At 44.0% G+C, this 21990-nt stretch overlaps 1 protein-coding gene across 1 annotated transcript; it reads left to right on the top strand.

Annotated features, from left to right (window-relative positions):
- The first annotated feature begins 19595 nt into the window (after nt 1-19595).
- LOC148314983 (uncharacterized) lies at nt 19596-21378 on the top strand. The gene is made up of 2 exons (XM_088287565.1): nt 19596-20060; nt 20140-21378. The coding sequence occupies exons 1-2, from the start codon at nt 19949-19951 to the stop codon at nt 21066-21068; spliced, it is 1041 nt and encodes a 346-aa protein (XP_088143691.1). The 5' UTR covers nt 19596-19948; the 3' UTR covers nt 21069-21378.
- The last annotated feature ends 612 nt before the right edge of the window (nt 21379-21990 follow it).

The following is a 21990-nucleotide window of genomic DNA, read 5'->3' as shown; positions in this document are numbered from 1 at the left end:
ATTAAGCATTTTGTCCATTGCGGCGAAGGAAATCTTAAGTGAAAACTTCGAAGCCCCGCCCCCGTCATATAGTATTTCGGAAACAAAAAGTTTTAGCCCCAGTGTTTGTCCCAGGTCTTAAGATGCTACAGACAGAATTTTAAGGCAATCAGATGAAGCCTTTAGGATCAGGGTGCAAAAGAATGACCCCTGTAAACATGCAAAAAAGGGCAAAAGTCGGACTTTCAAAAATTCATAACTCACTTCCTGTTCATATTAGACGTTAAAATATCAAATTTTTCGCCATGCCCGATGAGACTGCCAAGTTTGGTGAGTTTTTGTGCATGTTTCGGGGGTCAAAAATGCAATCGAACAATCGGAAAAATAATAATAATAATAATTTCTACAAAAACAATAGGGACTTCGCAGCGGTCGCTGCTCAGGCCCTAATAATAATAATAATAATAATAATAATAAAAGTAATAATATTTTCTACAAAAACAATAGGGACCTCGCAGCCGTCGCAGCTTGGGCCCTAATAACAATTTCTAGAAAAACAATAGGGACCTCGCAGCGGTCACTGCTCGGGCCCTAATAATAATAATAATAATAATTTCCACAAAAACAATGGGGACCTCGTAGCGGTCGCTGCTCGGGCCCTAATAATAATTTCTACAAAAACAATAGGGACCTCGCCGCGGTCGCTGCTCGGGCCCCAATAATAATTTCTACACAAAGTCCATTGTGGTGACCCGCCCCCTTTTAAGTAAATTCAAAATGGCCGACTTCCTGTAAAACCTAGCTCATTGCTCCAAGAGACTTTTTTGTAGGTCTTGGTCTTATACATACAGTGAACCCTCGCTACTTGGCGGTTCACCTTTCGCGGGTTCAGTGCTTCGCGGGTCTAAAAAATATTCGGGGGCATTGTAGTTTCGCCGAGCGGCACGACGGGGCGCTGGAGCGGTTAGACGGCCGGTGTGCGCCGAAGAAGAGCGTGGGCGAAGAGGAGAGTGGACGAAGAAGAGCACGTTCCCCCGGACACGATCGGTGGCGACGTTTCGCGCGGTTCGGACAGTACCAGAGCTCCGGCCGGCGTGCGTAGCAGTTAAGCCGTAGAGGAGAACCTTCCCCGGGCACGGGCGGTGCCAAGCGGCCCCTAAGTTTAACCGAATGGAAGCTCCGGAGGAGGAGGGCATGCTCGCGTCACAGTAAGCCGAAGAGGAGCACCTTCCCCGGGCACGGGCGATTCCAAGCGGCCCCTAAGTTTAACCGAATGGAAGCTCCGGAGGAGGAGGGCATGCTCGCGTCACAGTAAGCCGAAGAGGAGCACCTTCCCCGGGCACGGGCGGTGCCAAGCGGCCCCCAAGTTTAACCGAATGGAAGCTCCGGGGGAGGAGGGCGGGTGTGTGTCACAGTTAAGCCGAATTGGAGCACCTCTTCCGCCCGGGCACGAGCGGAGCGCGAAGCTGTCAGTTATGAATGTATAAAAGAATAAATAAATAAATGAATAAAGAATGCCACCTTTCATTTCACAGGGCACACCGGACGGCGTACCAGCAGGTAAAAGTCGGAGTAATTAAATAAATACAAAAAGAATGGCTGGGGAATAAAAAAATAATACGTTTTAATAATAATTTGGTTTTTTTGTTATAACATGAATTTCACTCTCTCTCTCCCCGTATATATATATATATATATATATATATATATATATATATATATATATATATATAAGCATTTTTGAAGGTGCGCCGCTACTTCGCGGATTTTCAGTTTTCGCGGGTGGTCTCTGTCCCCATTAACCGCGATTACCGAGGGTTCACTGTACTCCATAAAATTTACAAAAAGCGAGGTGAAACACTCAACCAGGGCTGCTTTTTTTAACATTTCTCGAGGGCCATGGCGAGCCATTTCAAAAAAGCTGCACAACTAACGTATAAAATATTGATAAATTTGCTCGGCCTGATGTGTGTGTAAAGTTTCACGAGTTGTCGTTCATATTTAGAACCTCATAATCAGCGTTGTTTTATTGCCGAACAGTGCAATGCCACTCCCACAACTTTTCACGAAAAAGGATGAATTTCGTATTGTGACATCCTCATGGCCGAAACAGTCCTCCGAGCATATATGAGGGCGACCTTGTTGAGTTGCACGGAGAAAAACATCCAAGAAAATAACTTGTATTAGCTTTTACCAGTTGGTGGCGCTACTACTACGATGAAAAATAAGTTGGTAGATGTCTTCAGGGCTGAAGTATCCTCAAATGTGTACAACTTCGAGAAGATAGGATCATCTGAGTCATGTTGCCGGAGCTTTTGTTGCCACAAAGTACAATCGGACTTTTCAGCACCGTAATAGCCACGCCTTTTGCCAAAACGTCACAAAACTCGGCAGAGAGTAAGATCATTGTCTTGAGTCTTTTCTGACTAATTTTCAGTCGGATTCGTCAAAAGGGCACGTTGCAGTACGTGAAAATTAAAATAAAAACAAATTTTTGATTCCACTTGGCGGCGCTGTGTGTATAACAAAATAATAACATTAAGATGTCTTCAGGTCGGGACATTTTATTTACAGGTGAAGGTTTGGATTTTTAGGAGCATGTGCAGGGGAGTTATTAAGCATTCATTTATTTGTATTAGGTTCATTTTGTCTTCTTATTATTGATATTTGACAGATTCATTAAAAGCAGACAATTATGTTTTCGGTAAATTTTTTACCTGACATGTTTCGGCGAGTCTTTCGCCTTCTTCAGAGTGTCGCATGATGGTGTCTTGAGACCCGTCTTTATCAGCTGATGTTCCATGAGGGTGTGACTTACCTGTCAAAAAAATGAAAAATCAGAGCAGTAAAAGAACAAGCACAACATGTACATTACAAATCAGCAATCACTGACCACTGCAAAAGGGAAAACCACATCATGGACCGGGAGAAGGGCAGGGTCATCCGCACAGAAGAGAACAAACAACAGCGCTGGATCAGAGAGGCCATTGAGATCTGCAAGCGAGGCATAAAAACCATGAACAGAGACAAGGTTGCCTTCATCCTCTCTACCACCTGGACCAGCATCTTGGCGGAGTTAACGGACAGCGGGGGGCGTGACTTGCCTTCATTCTTGTGACAGGTAAGTCACGCCCTCATGGAACATCAGCTGATAAAGACGGGCCACAAGACACCATCATGTGACACTCTGAAGAAGGCGAAAGACTTTCGTATTGTGACATCCTCAAGGCCTAAACACTCATCCGAGCAAATATAAGGTAGATTTTGTGAACCTGCCCGGAGAAAAACATCAACGAAAATAATTTGTATTTGTTTTAACCAGTTGGTGGCGCTACCACTGCGATCAAAAATAAGTTGGCAGCCGTCTTCAGGGCCTGAATATCCTCAAATGTGAAAAATTTCGAGAAGATGGATCATCTGAATCATTTTGCAGGAACTTTTGTTGCCACGGAGAATAATCAGACTCTGCGGCACCGCAATAGCCACGCCCTTCGAAGGAAAGTCACAAAAATAGGGATAGAGTAAGATCAATGTCTTGAGTCTTTTCTAGCCAATTTTCAATCGGATTCGTTAAAAGGCACCGTGCAGTACGTCAAAATGTAAAAAATGATATTGATTGGCGCAAGGTGTATAACAGAATATAAACATATAGATGTCTTCAGGTACCGACTCTTTATGTACATGTGAAGTTTTGGATTTTTAGCAGCATGTGCAGGAGAGTTATTAAGCATTTTGTCCATTGCGGCGAAGGAAATCTTAAGTGAAAACTTTGAAGCCCCGCCCCGTCATATAGTATTTCGGAAACAAAAGATTTTAGCCCCAGTGTTTGTCCCAGGTCTTAAGATGCTACAGACAGAATTTTAAGGCAATCAGATGAAGCCTTTAGGATCAGGGTGCAAAAGAATGACCCCTGTAAACATGCAAAAAAGGGCAAAAGTCGGACTTTCAAAAATTCATAACTCACTTCCTGTTCATATTAGACGTTAAAATATCAAATTTCTCGCCATGCCCGATGAGACTGCCAAGTTTGGTGAGTTTTTGTGCATGTTTCGGGGTCAAAAATGCGATCGTACAATCGGAAAAATAATAATAATAATAATTTCTACAAAAACAACAGGGACTTCGCAGCGGTCGCTGCTCAGGCCCTAATAATAATAATAATAATAATAATAAAAGTAATAATATTTTCTACAAAAACAATAGGGACCTCGCAGCCGTCGCAGCTCGGGCCCTAATAACAATTTCTAGAAAAACAATAGGGACCTCGCAGCGGTCACTGCTCGGGCCCTAATAATAATAATAATAATAATTTCCACAAAAACAATGGGGACCTCGTAGCGGTCGCTGCTCGGGCCCTAATAATAATTTCTACATAAACAATAGGGACCTCGCCGCGGTCGCTGCTCGGGCCCCAATAATAATTTCTACACAAAGTCCATTGTGGTGACCCGCCCCTTTTAAGTAAATTCAAAATGGCCGACTTCCTGTAAAACCTAGCTCATTACTCCAAGAGACTTTTTTGTAGGTCTTGGTCTTATACATACAGTGAACCCTCGCTACTTCGCGGTTCACCTTTCGCGGGTTCAGTGCTTCGCGGGTATAAAAAATATTCGGGGGCATTGTAGTTTCGCCGAGCGGCACGACGGGCGCTGGAGCGGTTAGACGGCCGGCGTGCGCCGAAGAAGAGCGTGGGCGAAGAGGAGAGTGGACGAAGAAGAGCACGTTCCCCAGGACACGATCGGTAGCGACGTTTCGCGCGGTTCGGACCGTACCAGGGCTCCGGCCGGCGTGCGTGGCAGTTAAGCCGTAGAGGAGCACCGTCCCCGGGCACGGGCGGTGCCAAGCGGCCCCTAAGTTTAACCGAATGGAAGCTCCGGAGGAGGAGGGCATGCTCGCGTCACAGTAAGCCGAAGAGGAGCACCTTCCCCAGGCACGGGCGGTTCCAAGCGGCCCCTAAGTTTAACCAAATGGACGCTCCGGATGAGGAGGGCATGCTCGCGTCACAGTAAGCCGAAGAGGAGCACCTTTGCCGGGCACGGGCGGTTCCAAGCGGCCCCTAAGTTTAACCGAATGGAAGCTCCGGAGGAGGCGGGCATGCTCGCGTCACAGTAAGCCGAAGAGGAGCACCTTCCCCGGGCACGGGCGGTGCCAAGCGGCCCCTAAGTTTAACCGAATGGAAGCTCCGGGGGAGGAGGGCGGGCGTGTGTCACAGTTAAGCCGAATTGGAACACCTCTTCCGCCCGGACACGAACGGAGCGCGAAGCTGTCAGTTATGAATGAATAAATGAATAAATAAATAAATAATTAAAGAATGCCACCTTTCATTTCACAGGGAACACCGGACGGCGTACCAGCAGGTAAAAGTCGGAGTAATTAAATAAATACAAAAAGAATGGCTGGGGAATAAAAAAATAATACGTTTTAATAATAATTTGGTTTTTTTGTTATAACATGAATTTCACTCTCTCTCTCTCTCTCTCTCTCTCTCTCCCCCGTATATATATATATATATATATATATATATATATATATATATAGATATATATATTTATTATATATATTGTATTTTCTTTTAAGCATTTTTGAAGGTGCGCCGCTACTCCGCGGATTTTCAGTTTCCGCGGGTGGTCTCGGTCCCCATTAACCGCGATAACCGAGGGTTCACTGTACTCCATAAAATTTACAAAAAGCGAGGTGAAACACTCAACCAGGGCTGCTTTTTTGAACATTTCTCGAGGGCCATGGCGAGCCATTTCAAAAAAGCTGCACAACTAACGTATAAAATATTGATAAATTTGCTCTGCCTGATGTGTGTGTCAAGTTTCACGAGTTGTCGTTCATATTTAGAACCTCATAATCAGCGTTGTTTTATTGCCAAAAAGTGCAATGCCACTCCCACAACTTTTCACGAAAAAGGATGAATTTCGTATTGTGACATCCTCATGGCCGAAACAGTCCTCCGAGCATATATGAGGGCGACCTTGTTGAGTTGCACGGAGAAAAACATCCAAGAAAATAACTTGTATTAGCTTTTACCAGTTGGTGGCGATACTACTACGATGAAAAATAAGTTGGTAGATGTCTTCAGGGCTGAAGTATCCTCAAATGTGTACAACTTCGAGAAGATAGGATCATCTGAGTCATGTTGCCGGAGCTTTTGTTGCCACAAAGTACAATCGGACTTTTCAGCACCGTAATTGCCACGCCTTTTGCCAAAACGTCACAAAACTCGGCAGAGAGTAAGATCATTGTCTTGAGTCTTTTCTGACTAATTTTCAGTCGGATTCGTCAAAAGGGCACCGTGCAGTACGTGAAAATTAAAATAAAAACAAATTTTTGATTCCACTTGGCGGCGCTGTGTGTATAACAAAATAATAACATTAAGATGTCTTCAGGTCGGGACATTTTATTTACAGGTGAATGTTTGGATTTTTAGGAGCATGTGCAGGGGAGTTATTAAGCATTCATTTATTTGTATTAGGTTCATTTTGTCTTCTTATTATTGATATTTGACAGATTCATTAAAAGCAGACAATTATGTTTTCGGTAAAATTTTTTACCTGACATGTTTCGGCGAGTCTTTCGCCTTCTTCAGAGTGTCGCATGATGGTGTCTTGAGACCCGTCTTTATCAGCTGATGTTCCATGAGGGTGTGACTTACCTGTCAAAAAAATGAAAAATCAGAGCAGTAAAAGAACAAGCACAACATGAATATTACAAATCAGCAATCACTGACCACTGCAAAAGGGAAAACCACATCATGGACCGGGAGAAGGGCAGGGTTATCGGCACCGAAGAGAACAAACAACAGCGCTGGATCAGAGAGGCCATTGAGATCTGCAAGCGAGGCATAAAAACCATGAACAGAGACAAGGGAGCCTTCATCCTCTCTACCACCTGGAGCAGCATCTTGGCGGAGTTAACGGACAGCGGGGGGCGTGACTTGCCTTCATTCTTGTGACAGGTAAGTCACGCCCTCATGGAACATCAGCTGATAAAGACGGGCCACAAGACACCATCATGTGACACTCTGAAGAAGGCGAAAGACTTTCGTATTGTGACATCCTCAAGGCCTAAACACTCATCCGAGCAAATATAAGGTAGATTTTGTTAACCTGCCCGGAGAAAAACATCAACGAAAATAATTTGTATTTGTTTTAACCAGTTGGTGGCGCTACCACTGCGATCAAAAATAAGTTGGCAGCCGTCTTCAGGGCCTGAATATCCTCAAATGTGAAAAATTTCGAGAAGATGGATCATCTGAATCATTTTGCAGGAACTTTTGTTGCCACGGAGAATAATCAGACTCTGCGGCACCGTAATAGCCACGCCCTTCGAAGGAAAGTCACAAAAATAGGGATAGAGTAAGATCAATGTCTTGAGTCTTTTCTAGCCAATTTTCAATCGGATTCGTTAAAAGGGCACCGTGCAGTACGTCAAAATGTAAAAAATGATATTGATTGGCGCAAGGTGTATAACTGAATATAAACATATAGATGTCTTCAGGTACCGACTCTTTATGTACATGTGAAGTTTTGGATTTTTAGCAGCATGTGCAAGAGAGTTATTAAGCATTTTGTCCATTGCGGCGAAGGAAATCTTAAGTGAAAACTTCGAAGCCCCGCCCCCGTCATATAGTATTTCGGAAACAAAAAATTTTAGCCCCAGTGTTTGTCCCAGGTCTTAAGATGCTACAGACAGAATTTTAAGGCAATCAGATGAAGCCTTTAGGATCAGGGTGCAAAAGAATGACCCCTGTAAACATGCAAAAAAGGGCAAAAGTCGGACTTTCAAAAATTCATAACTCACTTCCTGTTCATATTAGACGTTAAAATATCAAATTTTTCGCCATGCCCGATGAGACTGCCAAGTTTGGTGAATTTTTGTGCATGTTTCGGGGGTCAAAAATGCAATCGAACAATCGGAAAAATAATAATAATAATAATTTCTACAAAAACAATAGGGACTTCGCAGCGGTCGCTGCTCAGGCCCTAATAATAATAATAATAATAATAATAATAAAAGTAATAATATTTTCTACAAAAACAGTAGGGACCTCGCAGCCGTCGCAGCTTGGGCCCTAATAACAATTTCTAGAAAAACAATAGGGACCTCGCAGCGGTCACTGCTCGGGCCCTAATAATAATAATAATAATAAAAATAATAATAATTTCCACAAAAACAATGGGGACCTCGTAGCGGTCGCTGCTCGGGCCCTAATAATAATTTCTACATAAACAATAGGGACCTCGCCGCGGTCGCTGCTCGGGCCCCAATAATAATTTCTACACAAAGTCCATTGTGGTGACCCGCCCCTTTTAAGTAAATTCAAAATGGCCGACTTCCTGTAAAACCTAGCTCATTGCTCCAAGAGACTTTTTTGTAGGTCTTGGTCTTATACATACAGTGAACCCTCGCTACTTCGCGGTTCACCTTTCGCGGGTTCAGTGCTTCGCGGGTATAAAAAATATTCGGGGGCATTGTAGTTTCGCCGAGCGGCACGACGGGCGCTGGAGCGGTTAGACGGCCGGCGTGCGCCGAAGAAGAGCGTGGGCGAAGAGGAGAGTGGACGAAGAAGAGCACGTTCCCCCGGACACGATCGGTGGCGACGTTTCGCGCGGTTCGGACCGTACCAGAGCTCCGGCCGGCGTGCGTGGCAGTTAAGCCGTAGAGGAGCACCTTCCCCGGGCACGGGCGGTGCCAAGCGGCCCCTAAGTTTAACCGAATGGAAGCTCCGGAGGAGGAGGGCATGCTCGCGTCACAGTAAGCCAAAGAGGAGCACCTTCCCCGGGCACGGGCGGTTCCAAGCGGCCCCTAAGTTTAACCGAATGGAAGCTCCGGAGGAGGCGGGCATGCTCGCGTCACAGTAAGCCGAAGAGGAGCACCTTCCCCGGGCACGGGCGGTGCCAAGCGGCCCCTAAGTTTAACCGAATGGAAGCTCCGGGGCAGGAGGGCGGGCGTGTGTCACAGTAAAGCCGAATTGGAACACCTCTTCCGCCCGGGCACGAACGGAGCGCGAAGCTGTCAGTTATGAATGAATAAATGAATAAATAAATAAATAAATAAAGAATGCCACCTTTCATTTCACAGGGCACACCGGACGGCGTACCAGCAGGTAAAAATCGGAGTAATTAAATAAATACAAAAAGAATGGCTGGGGAATAAAAAAATAATACGTTTTAATAATAATTTGTTTTTTTTGTTATAACATGAATTTCACTCTCTCTCTCTGTCTATATATACATATATATATATATATATATATATATATATATATTTATTATATATATATATATATATATATATATATATATATTTATTATATATATTGTATTTTTTTTTAAGCATTTTTGAAGGTGCGCCGCTACTTCGCGGATTTTCAGTTTTCGCGGGTGGTTTCTGTCCCCATTAACCGCGATAACCGAGGGTTCACTGTACTCCATAAAATTTACAAAAAGCAAGGTGAAACACTCAACCAGGGCTGCTTTTTTTAACATTTCTCGAGGGCCATGGCGAGCCATTTCAAAAAAGCTGCACAACTAACGTATAAAATATTGATAAATTTGCTCTGCCTGATGTGTGTGTAAAGTTTCACGAGTTGTCGTTCATATTTAGAACCTCATAATCAGCGTTGTTTTATTGCCGAACAGTGCAATGCCACTCCCACAACTTTTCACGAAAAAGGATGAATTTCGTATTGTGACATCCTCATGGCCGAAACAGTCCTCCGAGCATATATGAGGGCGACCTTGTTGAGTTGCACGGAGAAAAACATCCAAGAAAATAACTTGTATTAGCTTTTACCAGTTGGTGGCGATACTACTACGATGAAAAATAAGTTGGTAGATGTCTTCAGGGCTGAAGTATCCTCAAATGTGTACAACTTCGAGAAGATAGGATCATCTGAGTCATGTTGCCGGAGCTTTTGTTGCCACAAAGTACAATCGGACTTTTCAGCACCGTAATTGCCACGCCTTTTGCCAAAACGTCACAAAACTCGGCAGAGAGTAAGATCATTGTCTTGAGTCTTTTCTGACTAATTTTCAGTCGGATTCGTCAAAAGGGCACCGTGCAGTACGTGAAAATTAAAATAAAAACAAATTTTTGATTCCACTTGGCGGCGCTGTGTGTATAACAAAATAATAACATTAAGATGTCTTCAGGTCGGGACATTTTATTTACAGGTGAATGTTTGGATTTTTAGGAGCATGTGCAGGGGAGTTATTAAGCATTCATTTATTTGTATTAGGTTCATTTTGTCTTCTTATTATTGATATTTGACAGATTCATTAAAAGCAGACAATTATGTTTTCGGTAAAATTTTTTACCTGACATGTTTCGGCGAGTCTTTCGCCTTCTTCAGAGTGTCGCATGATGGTGTCTTGAGACCCGTCTTTATCAGCTGATGTTCCATGAGGGTGTGACTTACCTGTCAAAAAAATGAAAAATCAGAGCAGTAAAAGAACAAGCACAACATGAATATTACAAATCAGCAATCACTGACCACTGCAAAAGGGAAAACCACATCATGGACCGGGAGAAGGGCAGGGTCATCGGCACCGAAGAGAACAAACAACAGCGCTGGATCAGAGAGGCCATTGAGATCTGCAAGCGAGGCATAAAAACCATGAACAGAGACAAGGGAGCCTTCATCCTCTCTACCACCTGGAGCAGCATCTTGGCGGAGTTAACGGACAGCGGGGGGCGTGACTTGCCTTCATTCTTGTGACAGGTAAGTCACGCCCTCATGGAACATCAGCTGATAAAGACGGGCCACAAGACACCATCATGTGACACTCTGAAGAAGGCGAAAGACTTTCGTATTGTGACATCCTCAAGGCCTAAACACTCATCCGAGCAAATATAAGGTAGATTTTGTTAACCTGCCCGGAGAAAAACATCAACGAAAATAATTTGTATTTGTTTTAACCAGTTGGTGGCGCTACCACTGCGATCAAAAATAAGTTGGCAGCCGTCTTCAGGGCCTGAATATCCTCAAATGTGAAAAATTTCGAGAAGATGGATCATCTGAATCATTTTGCAGGAACTTTTGTTGCCACGGAGAATAATCAGACTCTGCGGCACCGTAATAGCCACGCCCTTCGAAGGAAAGTCACAAAAATAGGGATAGAGTAAGATCAATGTCTTGAGTCTTTTCTAGCCAATTTTCAATCGGATTCGTTAAAAGGGCACCGTGCAGTACGTCAAAATGTAAAAAATGATATTGATTGGCGCAAGGTGTATAACTGAATATAAACATATAGATGTCTTCAGGTACCGACTCTTTATGTACATGTGAAGTTTTGGATTTTTAGCAGCATGTGCAAGAGAGTTATTAAGCATTTTGTCCATTGCGGCGAAGGAAATCTTAAGTGAAAACTTCGAAGCCCCGCCCCCGTCATATAGTATTTCGGAAACAAAAAATTTTAGCCCCAGTGTTTGTCCCAGGTCTTAAGATGCTACAGACAGAATTTTAAGGCAATCAGATGAAGCCTTTAGGATCAGGGTGCAAAAGAATGACCCCTGTAAACATGCAAAAAAGGGCAAAAGTCGGACTTTCAAAAATTCATAACTCACTTCCTGTTCATATTAGACGTTAAAATATCAAATTTTTCGCCATGCCCGATGAGACTGCCAAGTTTGGTGAATTTTTGTGCATGTTTCGGGGGTCAAAAATGCAATCGAACAATCGGAAAAATAATAATAATAATAATTTCTACAAAAACAATAGGGACTTCGCAGCGGTCGCTGCTCAGGCCCTAATAATAATAATAATAATAATAATAATAAAAGTAATAATATTTTCTACAAAAACAGTAGGGACCTCGCAGCCGTCGCAGCTTGGGCCCTAATAACAATTTCTAGAAAAACAATAGGGACCTCGCAGCGGTCACTGCTCGGGCCCTAATAATAATAATAATAAAAATAATAATAATTTCCACAAAAACAATGGGGACCTCGTAGCGGTCGCTGCTCGGGCCCTAATAATAATTTCTACATAAACAATAGGGACCTCGCCGCGGTCGCTGCTCGGGCCCCAATAATAATTTCTACACAAAGTCCATTGTGGTGACCCGCCCCTTTTAAGTAAATTCAAAATGGCCGACTTCCTGTAAAACCTAGCTCATTGCTCCAAGAGACTTTTTTGTAGGTCTTGGTCTTATACATACAGTGAACCCTCGCTACTTCGCGGTTCACCTTTCGCGGGTTCAGTGCTTCGCGGGTATAAAAAATATTCGGGGGCATTGTAGTTTCGCCGAGCGGCACGACGGGCGCTGGAGCGGTTAGACGGCCGGCGTGCGCCGAAGAAGAGCGTGGGCGAAGAGGAGAGTGGACGAAGAAGAGCACGTTCCCCCGGACACGATCGGTGGCGACGTTTCGCGCGGTTCGGACCGTACCAGAGCTCCGGCCGGCGTGCGTGGCAGTTAAGCCGTAGAGGAGCACCTTCCCCGGGCACGGGCGGTGCCAAGCGGCCCCTAAGTTTAACCGAATGGAAGCTCCGGAGGAGGAGGGCATGCTCGCGTCACAGTAAGCCAAAGAGGAGCACCTTCCCCGGGCACGGGCGGTTCCAAGCGGCCCCTAAGTTTAACCGAATGGAAGCTCCGGAGGAGGCGGGCATGCTCGCGTCACAGTAAGCCGAAGAGGAGCACCTTCCCCGGGCACGGGCGGTGCCAAGCGGCCCCTAAGTTTAACCGAATGGAAGCTCCGGGGCAGGAGGGCGGGCGTGTGTCACAGTAAAGCCGAATTGGAACACCTCTTCCGCCCGGGCACGAACGGAGCGCGAAGCTGTCAGTTATGAATGAATAAATGAATAAATAAATAAATAAATAAAGAATGCCACCTTTCATTTCACAGGGCACACCGGACGGCGTACCAGCAGGTAAAAGTCGGAGTAATTAAATAAATACAAAAAGAATGGCTGGGGAATAAAAAAATAATACGTTTTAATAATAATTTGTTTTTTTTGTTATAACATGAATTTCACTCTCTCTCTCCCCGTATATATATATATATATATATATATATATATATATATTTATTATATATATTGTATATTTTTTTAAGCATTTTTGAAGGTGCGCCGCTACTTCGCGGATTTTCAGTTTTCGCGGGTGGTCTCTGTCCCCATTAACCGCGATAACCGAGGATTCACTGTACTCCATAAAATTTACAAAAAGCGAGGTGAAACACTCAACCAGGGCTGCTTTTTTTAACATTTCTCGAGGGCCATGGCGAGCCATTTCAAAAAAGCTGCACAACTAACGTATAAAATATTGATAAATTTGCTCGGCCTGATGTGTGTGTAAAGTTTCACGAGTTGTCGTTCATATTTAGAACCTCATAATCAGCGTTGTTTTATTGCCGAACAGTGCAATGCCACTCCCACAACTTTACAAGAAAAAGGACGAATTTCGTATTGTGACATCCTCATGGCCGAAACAGTCATCCGAGCATATATGAGGGCGACCTTGTTGAGTTGCACGGAGAAAAACATCCAAGAAAATAACTTGTATTAGCTTTTACCAGTTGGTGGCGCTACTACTACGATAAAAAATAAGTTGGTAGATGTCTTCAGGGCTGAAGTATCCTCAAATGTGTACAACTTCGAGAAGATAGGATCATCTGAGTCATGTTGCCGGAGCTTTTATTGCCACAGAGTACAATCTGACTTTTCAGCACCGTAATAGCCACGCCTTTTGCCAAAACGTCACAAAATTCGGCAGAGAGTAAGATCATTGTCTTGAGTCTTTTCTGACTAATTTTCAGTCGGATTCGTCAAAAGGGCACCGTGCATAATGTGAAAATTTAAATAAAAACAAATTTTTGATTCCACTTGGCGGCGCTGTGTGTATAACAAAATAATAACATTAAGATGTCTTCAGGTCGGGACGTTTTATTTACAGGTGAAGGTTTGGATTTTTAGGAGCATGTGCAGGGGAGTTATTAAGCATTCGTTTATTTGTATTAGGTTCATTTTGTCTTCTTATTATTGATATTTGACTGATTCATTAAAAGCAGACAATTATGTTTTAGGTTAATTTTTTACCTGACATGTTTCGGCGAGTCTTTCGCCTTCTTCAGAGTGTCGCATGATGGTGTCTTGAGACCCGTCTTTATCAGCTGATGTTCCATGAGGGTGTGACTTACCTGTCAAAAAAATGAAAAATCAGAGCAGTAAAAGAACAAGCACAACATGAACATTACAAATCAGCAATCACTGACCACTGCAAAAGGGAAAACCACATCATGGACCGGGAGAAGGGCAGGGTCATCCGCACCGAAGAGAACAAACAACAGCGCTGGATCAGAGAGGCCATTGAGATCTGCAAGCGAGGCATAAAAACCATGAACAGAGACAAGGGAGCCTTCATCCTCTCTACCACCTGGAGCAGCATCTTGGCGGAGTGAACGGACAGCGGGGGGCGTGACTTGCCTTCATTCTTGTGAATGGTAAGTCACGCCCTCATGGAACATCAGCTGATAAAGACGGGCCACAAGACACCATCATGTGACACTCTGAAGAAGACGAAAGACTTTCGTATTGTGACATCCTCAAGGCTTAAACACTCATCCGAGCAAATTTAAGGTAGATTTTGTGAACCTGCCCGGAGAAAAACATCAACGAAAATAATTTGTATTTGTTTTAACCAGTTGGTGGCGCTACCACTGCGATCAAAAATAAGTTGGCAGCCGTCTTCAGGGCCTGAATATCCTCAAATGTGAAAAATTTCAAGAAGATGGATCATCTGAATCATTTTGCAGGAACTTTTGTTGCCACGGAGAATAATCAGACTCTGCGGCACCGTAATAGCCACGCCCTTCGAAGGAAAGTCACAAAAATAGGGATAGAGTAAGATCAATGACTTGAGTCTTTTCTAGCCAATTTTCAATCGGATTCGTTAAAAGGGCACCGTGCAGTACGTCAAAATGTAAAAAATGATATTGATTGGCGCAAGGTGTATAACTGAATATAAACATATAGATGTTTTCAGGTACCGACTCTTTATGTACATGTGAAGTTTTGGATTGTTAGCAGCATGTGCAAGAGAGTTATTAAGCATTTTGTCCATTGCGGCGAAGGAAATCTTAAGTGAAAACTTCGAAGCCCCGCCCCCGTCATATAGTATTTCGGAAACAAAAAATTTTAGCCCCAGTGTTTGTCCCAGGTCTTAAGATGCTACAGACAGAATTTTAAGGCAATCAGATGAAGCCTTTAGGATCAGGGTGCAAAAGAATGACCCCAGTAAACATGCAAAAAAGGGCAAAAGTCGGACTTTCAAAAATTCATAACTCACTTCCTATTCATATTAGACATTAAAATATCACATTTTTCGCCATGCCCGATGAGACTGCCAAGTTTGGTGAATTTTTGTGCATGTTTCGGGGGTCAAAAATGCAATCGAACAATCGGAAAAATAATAATAATAATAATTTCTACAAAAACAATAGGGACTTCGCAGCGGTCGCTGCTCAGGCCCTAATAATAATAATAATAATAAGAGAAGATAAGATAAGATGTCCTTTATTAGTCCCACAATGGGGAAATTTGAAAGTAATAATATTTTCTACAAAAACAATAGGGACCTCGCAGCCGTCGCAGCTCGGGCCCTAATAACAATTTCTAGAAAAACAATAGGGACCTCGCAGCGGTCACTGCTCGGGCCCTAATAATAATAATAATAATAATTTCCACAAAAACAATGGGGACCTCGTAGCGGTCGCTGCTCGGGCCCTAATAATAATTTCTACATAAACAATAGGGACCTCGCCGCGGTCGCTGCTCGGGCCCCAATAATAATTTCTACACAAAGTCCATTGTGGTGACCCGCCCCCTTTTAATAAATTCAAAATGGCCGACTTCCTGTAAAACCTAGCTCATTGCTCCAAGAGACTTTTTTGTAGGTCTTGGTCTTATACATACAGTGAACCCTCGCTACTTCGCGGTTCACCTTTCGCGGGTTCAGTGCTTCGCGGGTATAAAAAATATTCGGGGGCATTGTAGTTTCGCCGAGCGGCACGACGGGGCGCTGGAGCGGTTAGACGGCCGGCGTGCGCCGAAGAAGAGCGTGGGCGAAGAGGAGAGTGGACGAAGAAGAGCACGTTCCCCCGGACACGATCGGTGGCGACGTTTCGCGCGGTTCGGACCGTACCAGAGCTCCGGCCGGCGTGCGTGGCAGTTAAGCCGTAGAGGAGCACCTTCCCCGGGCACGGGCGGTGCCAAGCGGCCCCTAAGTTTAACCGAATGGAAGCTCCGGAGGAGGAGGGCATGCTCGCGTCACAGTAAGCCGAAGAGGAGCACCTTCCCCGGGCACGGGCGGTTCCAAGCGGCCCCTAAGTTTAACCGAATGGAAGCTCCGGAGGAGGAGGGCATGCTCGCGACACAGTAAGCCGAAGAGGAGCACCTTCCCCGGGCACGGGCGGTGCCAAGCGGCCCCTAAGTTTAACCGAATGGAAGCTCCGGGGGAGGAGGGTGGGCGTGTGTCACAGTTAAGCCGAATTGGAGCACCTCTTCCGCCCGGGCACGAGCGGAGCGCGAAGCTGTCAGTTATGAATGAATAAATGAATAAATAAATAAATAAATAAAGAATGGCACCTTTCATTTCACAGGGCACACCAGACGGCGTACCAGCAGGTAAAAGTCTGAGTAATTAAATAAATACAAAAAGAATGGCTGGGGAATAAAAAAATAATACGTTTTAATAATAATTTGTTTTTTTTGTTATAACATGAATTTCACTCTCTCTCTCCCCGTATATATATATATATATATATATATATATATATATATATATATATATATATATTGTATTTTTTTTTTAAGCATTTTTGAAGGTGCGCCGCTACTTCGCGGATTTTCAGTTTTCGCGGGTGGTCTCGGTCCCCATTAACCGCGATAACCGAGGGTTCACTGTACTCCATAAAATTTACAAAAAGCGAGGTGAAACACTCAACCAGGGCTGCTCTGCATGTTGTGCTGGGCCACCTGGAACAACAGCGGAGCTATGCAAGGATGCTCTTTGTGGACTACAGCTCGGCATTCAACACGATCATCCCAGACATCCTCGTCGCCAAACTGGACACTCTCGGCCTCCCTGCCCTCACACGCATCTGGATTAAGGACTTTCTGACCAACAGACCCCAGACTGTGTTGCTCGGCCCCTACACGTCCTCCACCCTCATGCTGAGCACCGGTTCCCCCCAAGGATGCGTGCTGAGCCCTCTCCTGTACGCCCTCTACACCTACGACTGCAGCCCGGCCCACGGCAACAACACCATCGTCAAGTTTGCTGACGACACGACAGTGGTCGGTCTGATCTCGGAAGGTGACGAGACAGCCTACAGAGAGGAGGTAGGGAGACTGACAACTTGGTGCAAGGAGAACAGACTGCACCTTAACTCTGCTAAAACAAAGGAGATTGTCGTCGACTTCAGGAGGAACAAGACGCTGCCGCCCCCCCTCTGCATCGAAGGCGTGTGTGTGGAGAGGGTCCACACGTTCAAGTTCCTGGGAGTACAGATCTCCGATGACCTTTCTTGGAGTCACAACACCACAGCAGTGGTAAAGAAGGTCCGCCAACGTCTGCACTTCCTGAGAGTCCTCAGGAAATTCAACCTGGACAGGAAGCTGCTGCTGGCCTTCTACCACTCGTCCATCGAGAGCCTGCTGACGTACTGTGTCTCCACCTGGTACAGCGGCTGCACTGAGGCGGACAGAGTGAGGCTCCAGAGGACAGTCAAAACAGCGCAAAGGATTATTGGCTGCCCTCTCCCCTCGCTGTCGGACATCTACACCGCCCGGTGCCTCAGAAGGGCTCTCAACATCGTCAAAGACAATACCCACCCAAACTCACACCTGTTCGACCTGTTGCCCTCTGGCAGGCGCTACAGATGCATCAAATCAAGGACCAATAGACTGAGAAACAGTTTCTTTCCGAGAGCCATCTCCATACTGAACTCTCACACACACACGAGACCACCCTAACCTTGCAAAACAGCATTGTGATGTGTTTCTATATGCCCTATTCAGTACTGAATTCCATTGCACTGTCAGAGATAATAGAATTACGCTTTTTTAAATTTTGATGACGTCATAGCCCCGCCTACAGAATTACGCTTTTGTCTCGTTGTCCCCGCCTACAGAATTACGCTTTTGTCCAAAATGGCCGCTATCCCCGCCCCTGTGTTAAAACTATCCAATCTCCAGCCACCTATTTCAAAATATTTACATATTCCCTGCCCGTTGAAGGTTTAATACCACTCCTACAGAATTACGCTTTTGTCGAAGTGGGCCCCGCCTACAGAATTACGCTTTTTGTCTCGTTGTGATGACGTTGTATGTGTGTGTGTGTGTGGGCCAAGGGCCCCCGCCTACAGAATTACGCTTTTTGTCTCGTTGTGATGACGTTGTGTGTGTGATTGGGAGGGGGGCTTGGCCCCCCTCCCAAACTGTATGCTTCTTATGTTAAAAACAATGTGTTCCCTGCGTGCGTGCGTCCCCAACCCAAACTGTACTTATGTTATTCATATTTTAATATCTGAAGTATATAAAGCATCCAATGCAATGTTCTATTTAAATAAATAAAATTAAATTAAACGAGTGAAATAATATGAGTTGAAAAGAGCAGGCGTTGTTTTTACCTTTGAATAAGATGTTTATTCGGTGGATATAGGTCATCCATATTTAAATATCTGAAGTATATAAAGCATCCAATGAAATGAGCTATATCTAATTAAATAATGTAGATGTATAAAATTAAATTAAACGAGTGAAATAATACGAGTTGAGAAGAGCAGGCGTTGTTATTACCTTTGAATAATATGTTTATTCGGTTGATATTTGCCCTTTTTGCAAACATGTCTGGACATATTCCCAGCGACATAAGTTTAAACATGGTATTGTGCAGGCTTGGGGGGTTGTCCGGGCAAGACGCCGGCCATAGACACCCTCCAAGCCTGCAGCAGCCTCAAGGTGTTTCAAAAGATAGTGAGTGGCGACATCCTGTCGATCGGTGGGCAACTGTCGACATCCGGGGGACCACCCTCCTCCTTCTTACCTTTTTTGTAAAATCTGCCTAGTCATGTTTGCATGTCTGGACATGTATTTGTTGGCTACATTTGGACAGTCAAACGCCGTCATTTATCCCGCTACGGACGAGAAAAATGAAGGGTGATGTCTCCACCGCTCCCGCCCCTCGCACCCTCCTATTTCCCTGTACGTCACATCCTTCCTACTGCCGGCAGCCCCCATGTTTGTAGTCCTTTTTTGTAGTCCATACGCTGAGTAAAATAGCAACCAGCCTGGTTAAGAAATAGAATACAGCTAGGTTAAGAATATTGCACACAGCTAGGCAACCCCCATGTTTGTAGTTTATACAGGTAAGCATAGAAATATTAGATATTAGAATATTATATATTATTATAGATATATATATTATAGTATAAATATATATATATATATATATATAGTTATATATATATATATATTTATATATATAATAAATAGCATGCTGCTAAGAAACAGCTTACAGCTAAGAAATAGTATGTAGCTAGGTTAAGAAACAATATACATTTAGGTTAAGAAAATAGCATACAGCTAAGAAACAACATGCGTTTAGGTTAAGAAATAGCAGCTAAGCTAAGATATCATTAAGGTCGTTTTACCAATTATTTTACCTTTCAAGGAGGAGCATCATCTTGTCTGTAGACATCCCCAAGTCATCTTTGCAACAAGCTTTGACATGTTTTCACGTATTTCTTATCTATAGTTGGACAGACAGACGACCACCAAGTTGCGGTCGTGTGTAAGCATAAACAACACCGCCCGCCCCCCAGAATCACGCTTCTGTCAAAAATAAGCACATCCCCTACTATCATATCCCGACCCCAGTCTCAATACAGCCAAATCCCAAGTCACGCTCTGCACAGACAAACCAATTTTTCCGGCTGAAGAGCCAGACCTACTCTAAAAATGAAGACGCTCAGAACAAGACGCCGCATGGTCATGGACATCACACCGAGAAGGGTGACAACCATCGTTGCACCTGATCAGGTTTCTAATAACATTGCAGAGCACTCGTCAGGTAAACGATGCAACTAATCCTTAACTATATTCCTATAATCAATAGCTATATATTTAATCAAAGTATCTTTGTACTGCAGATAGCGGTGTGGATGAACCTACATGCGACCATGACATGACTATGGTTGAAAACGTTGTTGGTGTAGAAACCCTGACAACTGCAAACATGGAACAGGTTGACGCCTGTACAAATGTAGACCAGGATGGAACCCCTACAAAAACAGACGAGGACCAGGCAGGACCATCATACTCTTTATGGGTGGGCGGTACGGGAATCTTACCAACCTCTGTTGTAGCCTCGTACAACACTGGCGAGCCATCATATTCAGGGTGGAGCCGTCCCGTTTCAACAACGCCGCCGTCGACACCTCCGATGACCCCCACCTCGTCGGCAGAATCTTCACAAAACGAGAAGGCACAACAGCCCAGTTGGTCCGACCAGGCTGAATCTCCACAAATCAAGGAGGTACGAGTACCTAGTTGGTCCGAACAAGAGTTCTCAAACCGTTCGCTTGAGCCCTCTAAGGTTCAGACCGTCAACGACCCTGACCCCGGACCTGCACCTATTTCCAAGGATGATGTACAACATATGTCATGGGTTGATCCTCCTAAGGGATGGGTTGATATGGATGTCGTAATAGTTGTTAAAGCGGCGATTCTTTACATGGTCAGACGTTTTTTGATAAAGTATCACAAAAAAAGGGGTTGTTTGCATAGCTATAAATACTTAGGGCATAATTATTATCTAAGACTGCACTATGAACGCATCATGCCGATCCTTTGCGGTAAAAGGTTTTTACCCTGTATTCACTACTTGTTGGATTTGTGTTCTGTAAAAACGGATAAAGAAACAGTCAAGCGAGTTGCAGAGATCTTAATGGTGGACTTAGCACTCGTAAAGGACTTACCGGACCGCCTTAAAGTGGATGAGAGCGTATGTTGTATGATATATCGTGATCAACTTGATATTTTCGAAGAATATCTTATAGAAAATATTAACTTTGACTAAAAATGGGTAATGTGTTGAGAAAATTATCGCTTTTTGGCTATAGAAGCTACTTTGAGTCGCTCGGGTTCGATCGACACGTTTCAAAATATTTTGGAAAATTGGGAAAATGAGATAAGTGACTTAGCATACTCACGTTGTTTAACGATGTGATAAGATACCGTCTCCGTCATCAACAACCTGTGGATCTCGCGCACGAATTGAAGATGTTTGAAGACCTGTTAGAATCAAAAGTTAATCCATCTGTTTTAACCCTGACCTACAGACTTTTTACGTCTTAGAGAATCCTTATCATGTGTAACCAGACTTAACCTTGTCATATTTTTGTATTTCATTCAATTAAAAATGGATGTTTTTAAAAATATGCTTTTGCGTCTGTGTGTTTAGACAAATAACAATGTGACGTTTGTCACTCAATCATAAACCGTCATGAGCGTTAAGCGTTGGTTGAAAAAATTGTACTACGATCCCATTCAACCAGCCAGTTTTGGAGGTGCAGATCGCCTTCATTTAGCTGCGAGGGAGAAAATGAGTCAAAAAGTGACGCGTCATAAAGTCAAGGATTTTTTTATCATCGCAAGATGCATACACCTACGAAAATAGGAGCACAGAAAGGTTTAAAGGGAAGTCTCTGCTTTGAAGCTTGCCCCACAGAGTAATAAAATTGCACTTGGTAACAAATAAATTACCGCAAAAGTCGGCCAGCCAGGATGAAATAGTGAAAGACAGAGAGTTTCCAGAGTTAACAAGTATCATTAAGCGTTCACTGTATCGCGTACCATCGCTATTTAGAATTTATTGTCATTGTGCCCGCAGGTGGTCAAAAGTAAAGACGGCTGCCGCCAGCACAAACGACCCTAAAACCTTAAAATAATATTGAAGAGAGATAGAAAAAGAAATCTGCCAATATGCAAATCCACTGGTG

Source organism: Idiotropiscis lumnitzeri, unplaced genomic scaffold (assembly GCF_059441095.1).
Source record: "Idiotropiscis lumnitzeri isolate Australia: NSW breed Sydney's pygmy pipehorse unplaced genomic scaffold, RoL_Ilum_1.0 HiC_scaffold_153, whole genome shotgun sequence".
In the NCBI taxonomy this organism is placed as follows: Eukaryota; Metazoa; Chordata; class Actinopteri; order Syngnathiformes; family Syngnathidae; genus Idiotropiscis; species Idiotropiscis lumnitzeri.
Note: the sequence above shows the minus strand (reverse complement) of the source record. Positions and strands in the feature narration are given on the sequence as shown.

Bases quoted from the DNA above. Each gene is read 5' to 3' on its own strand.
- LOC148314983 (XM_088287565.1), top strand. From the start codon at position 19,949: ATGAAGACGCTCAGAACAAGACGCCGCATGGTCATGGACATCACACCG. The intron at 20,061-20,139 runs GTAAACGATGCA...TTTGTACTGCAG, and splicing joins CATTGCAGAGCACTCGTCAG to ATAGCGGTGTGGATGAACCT.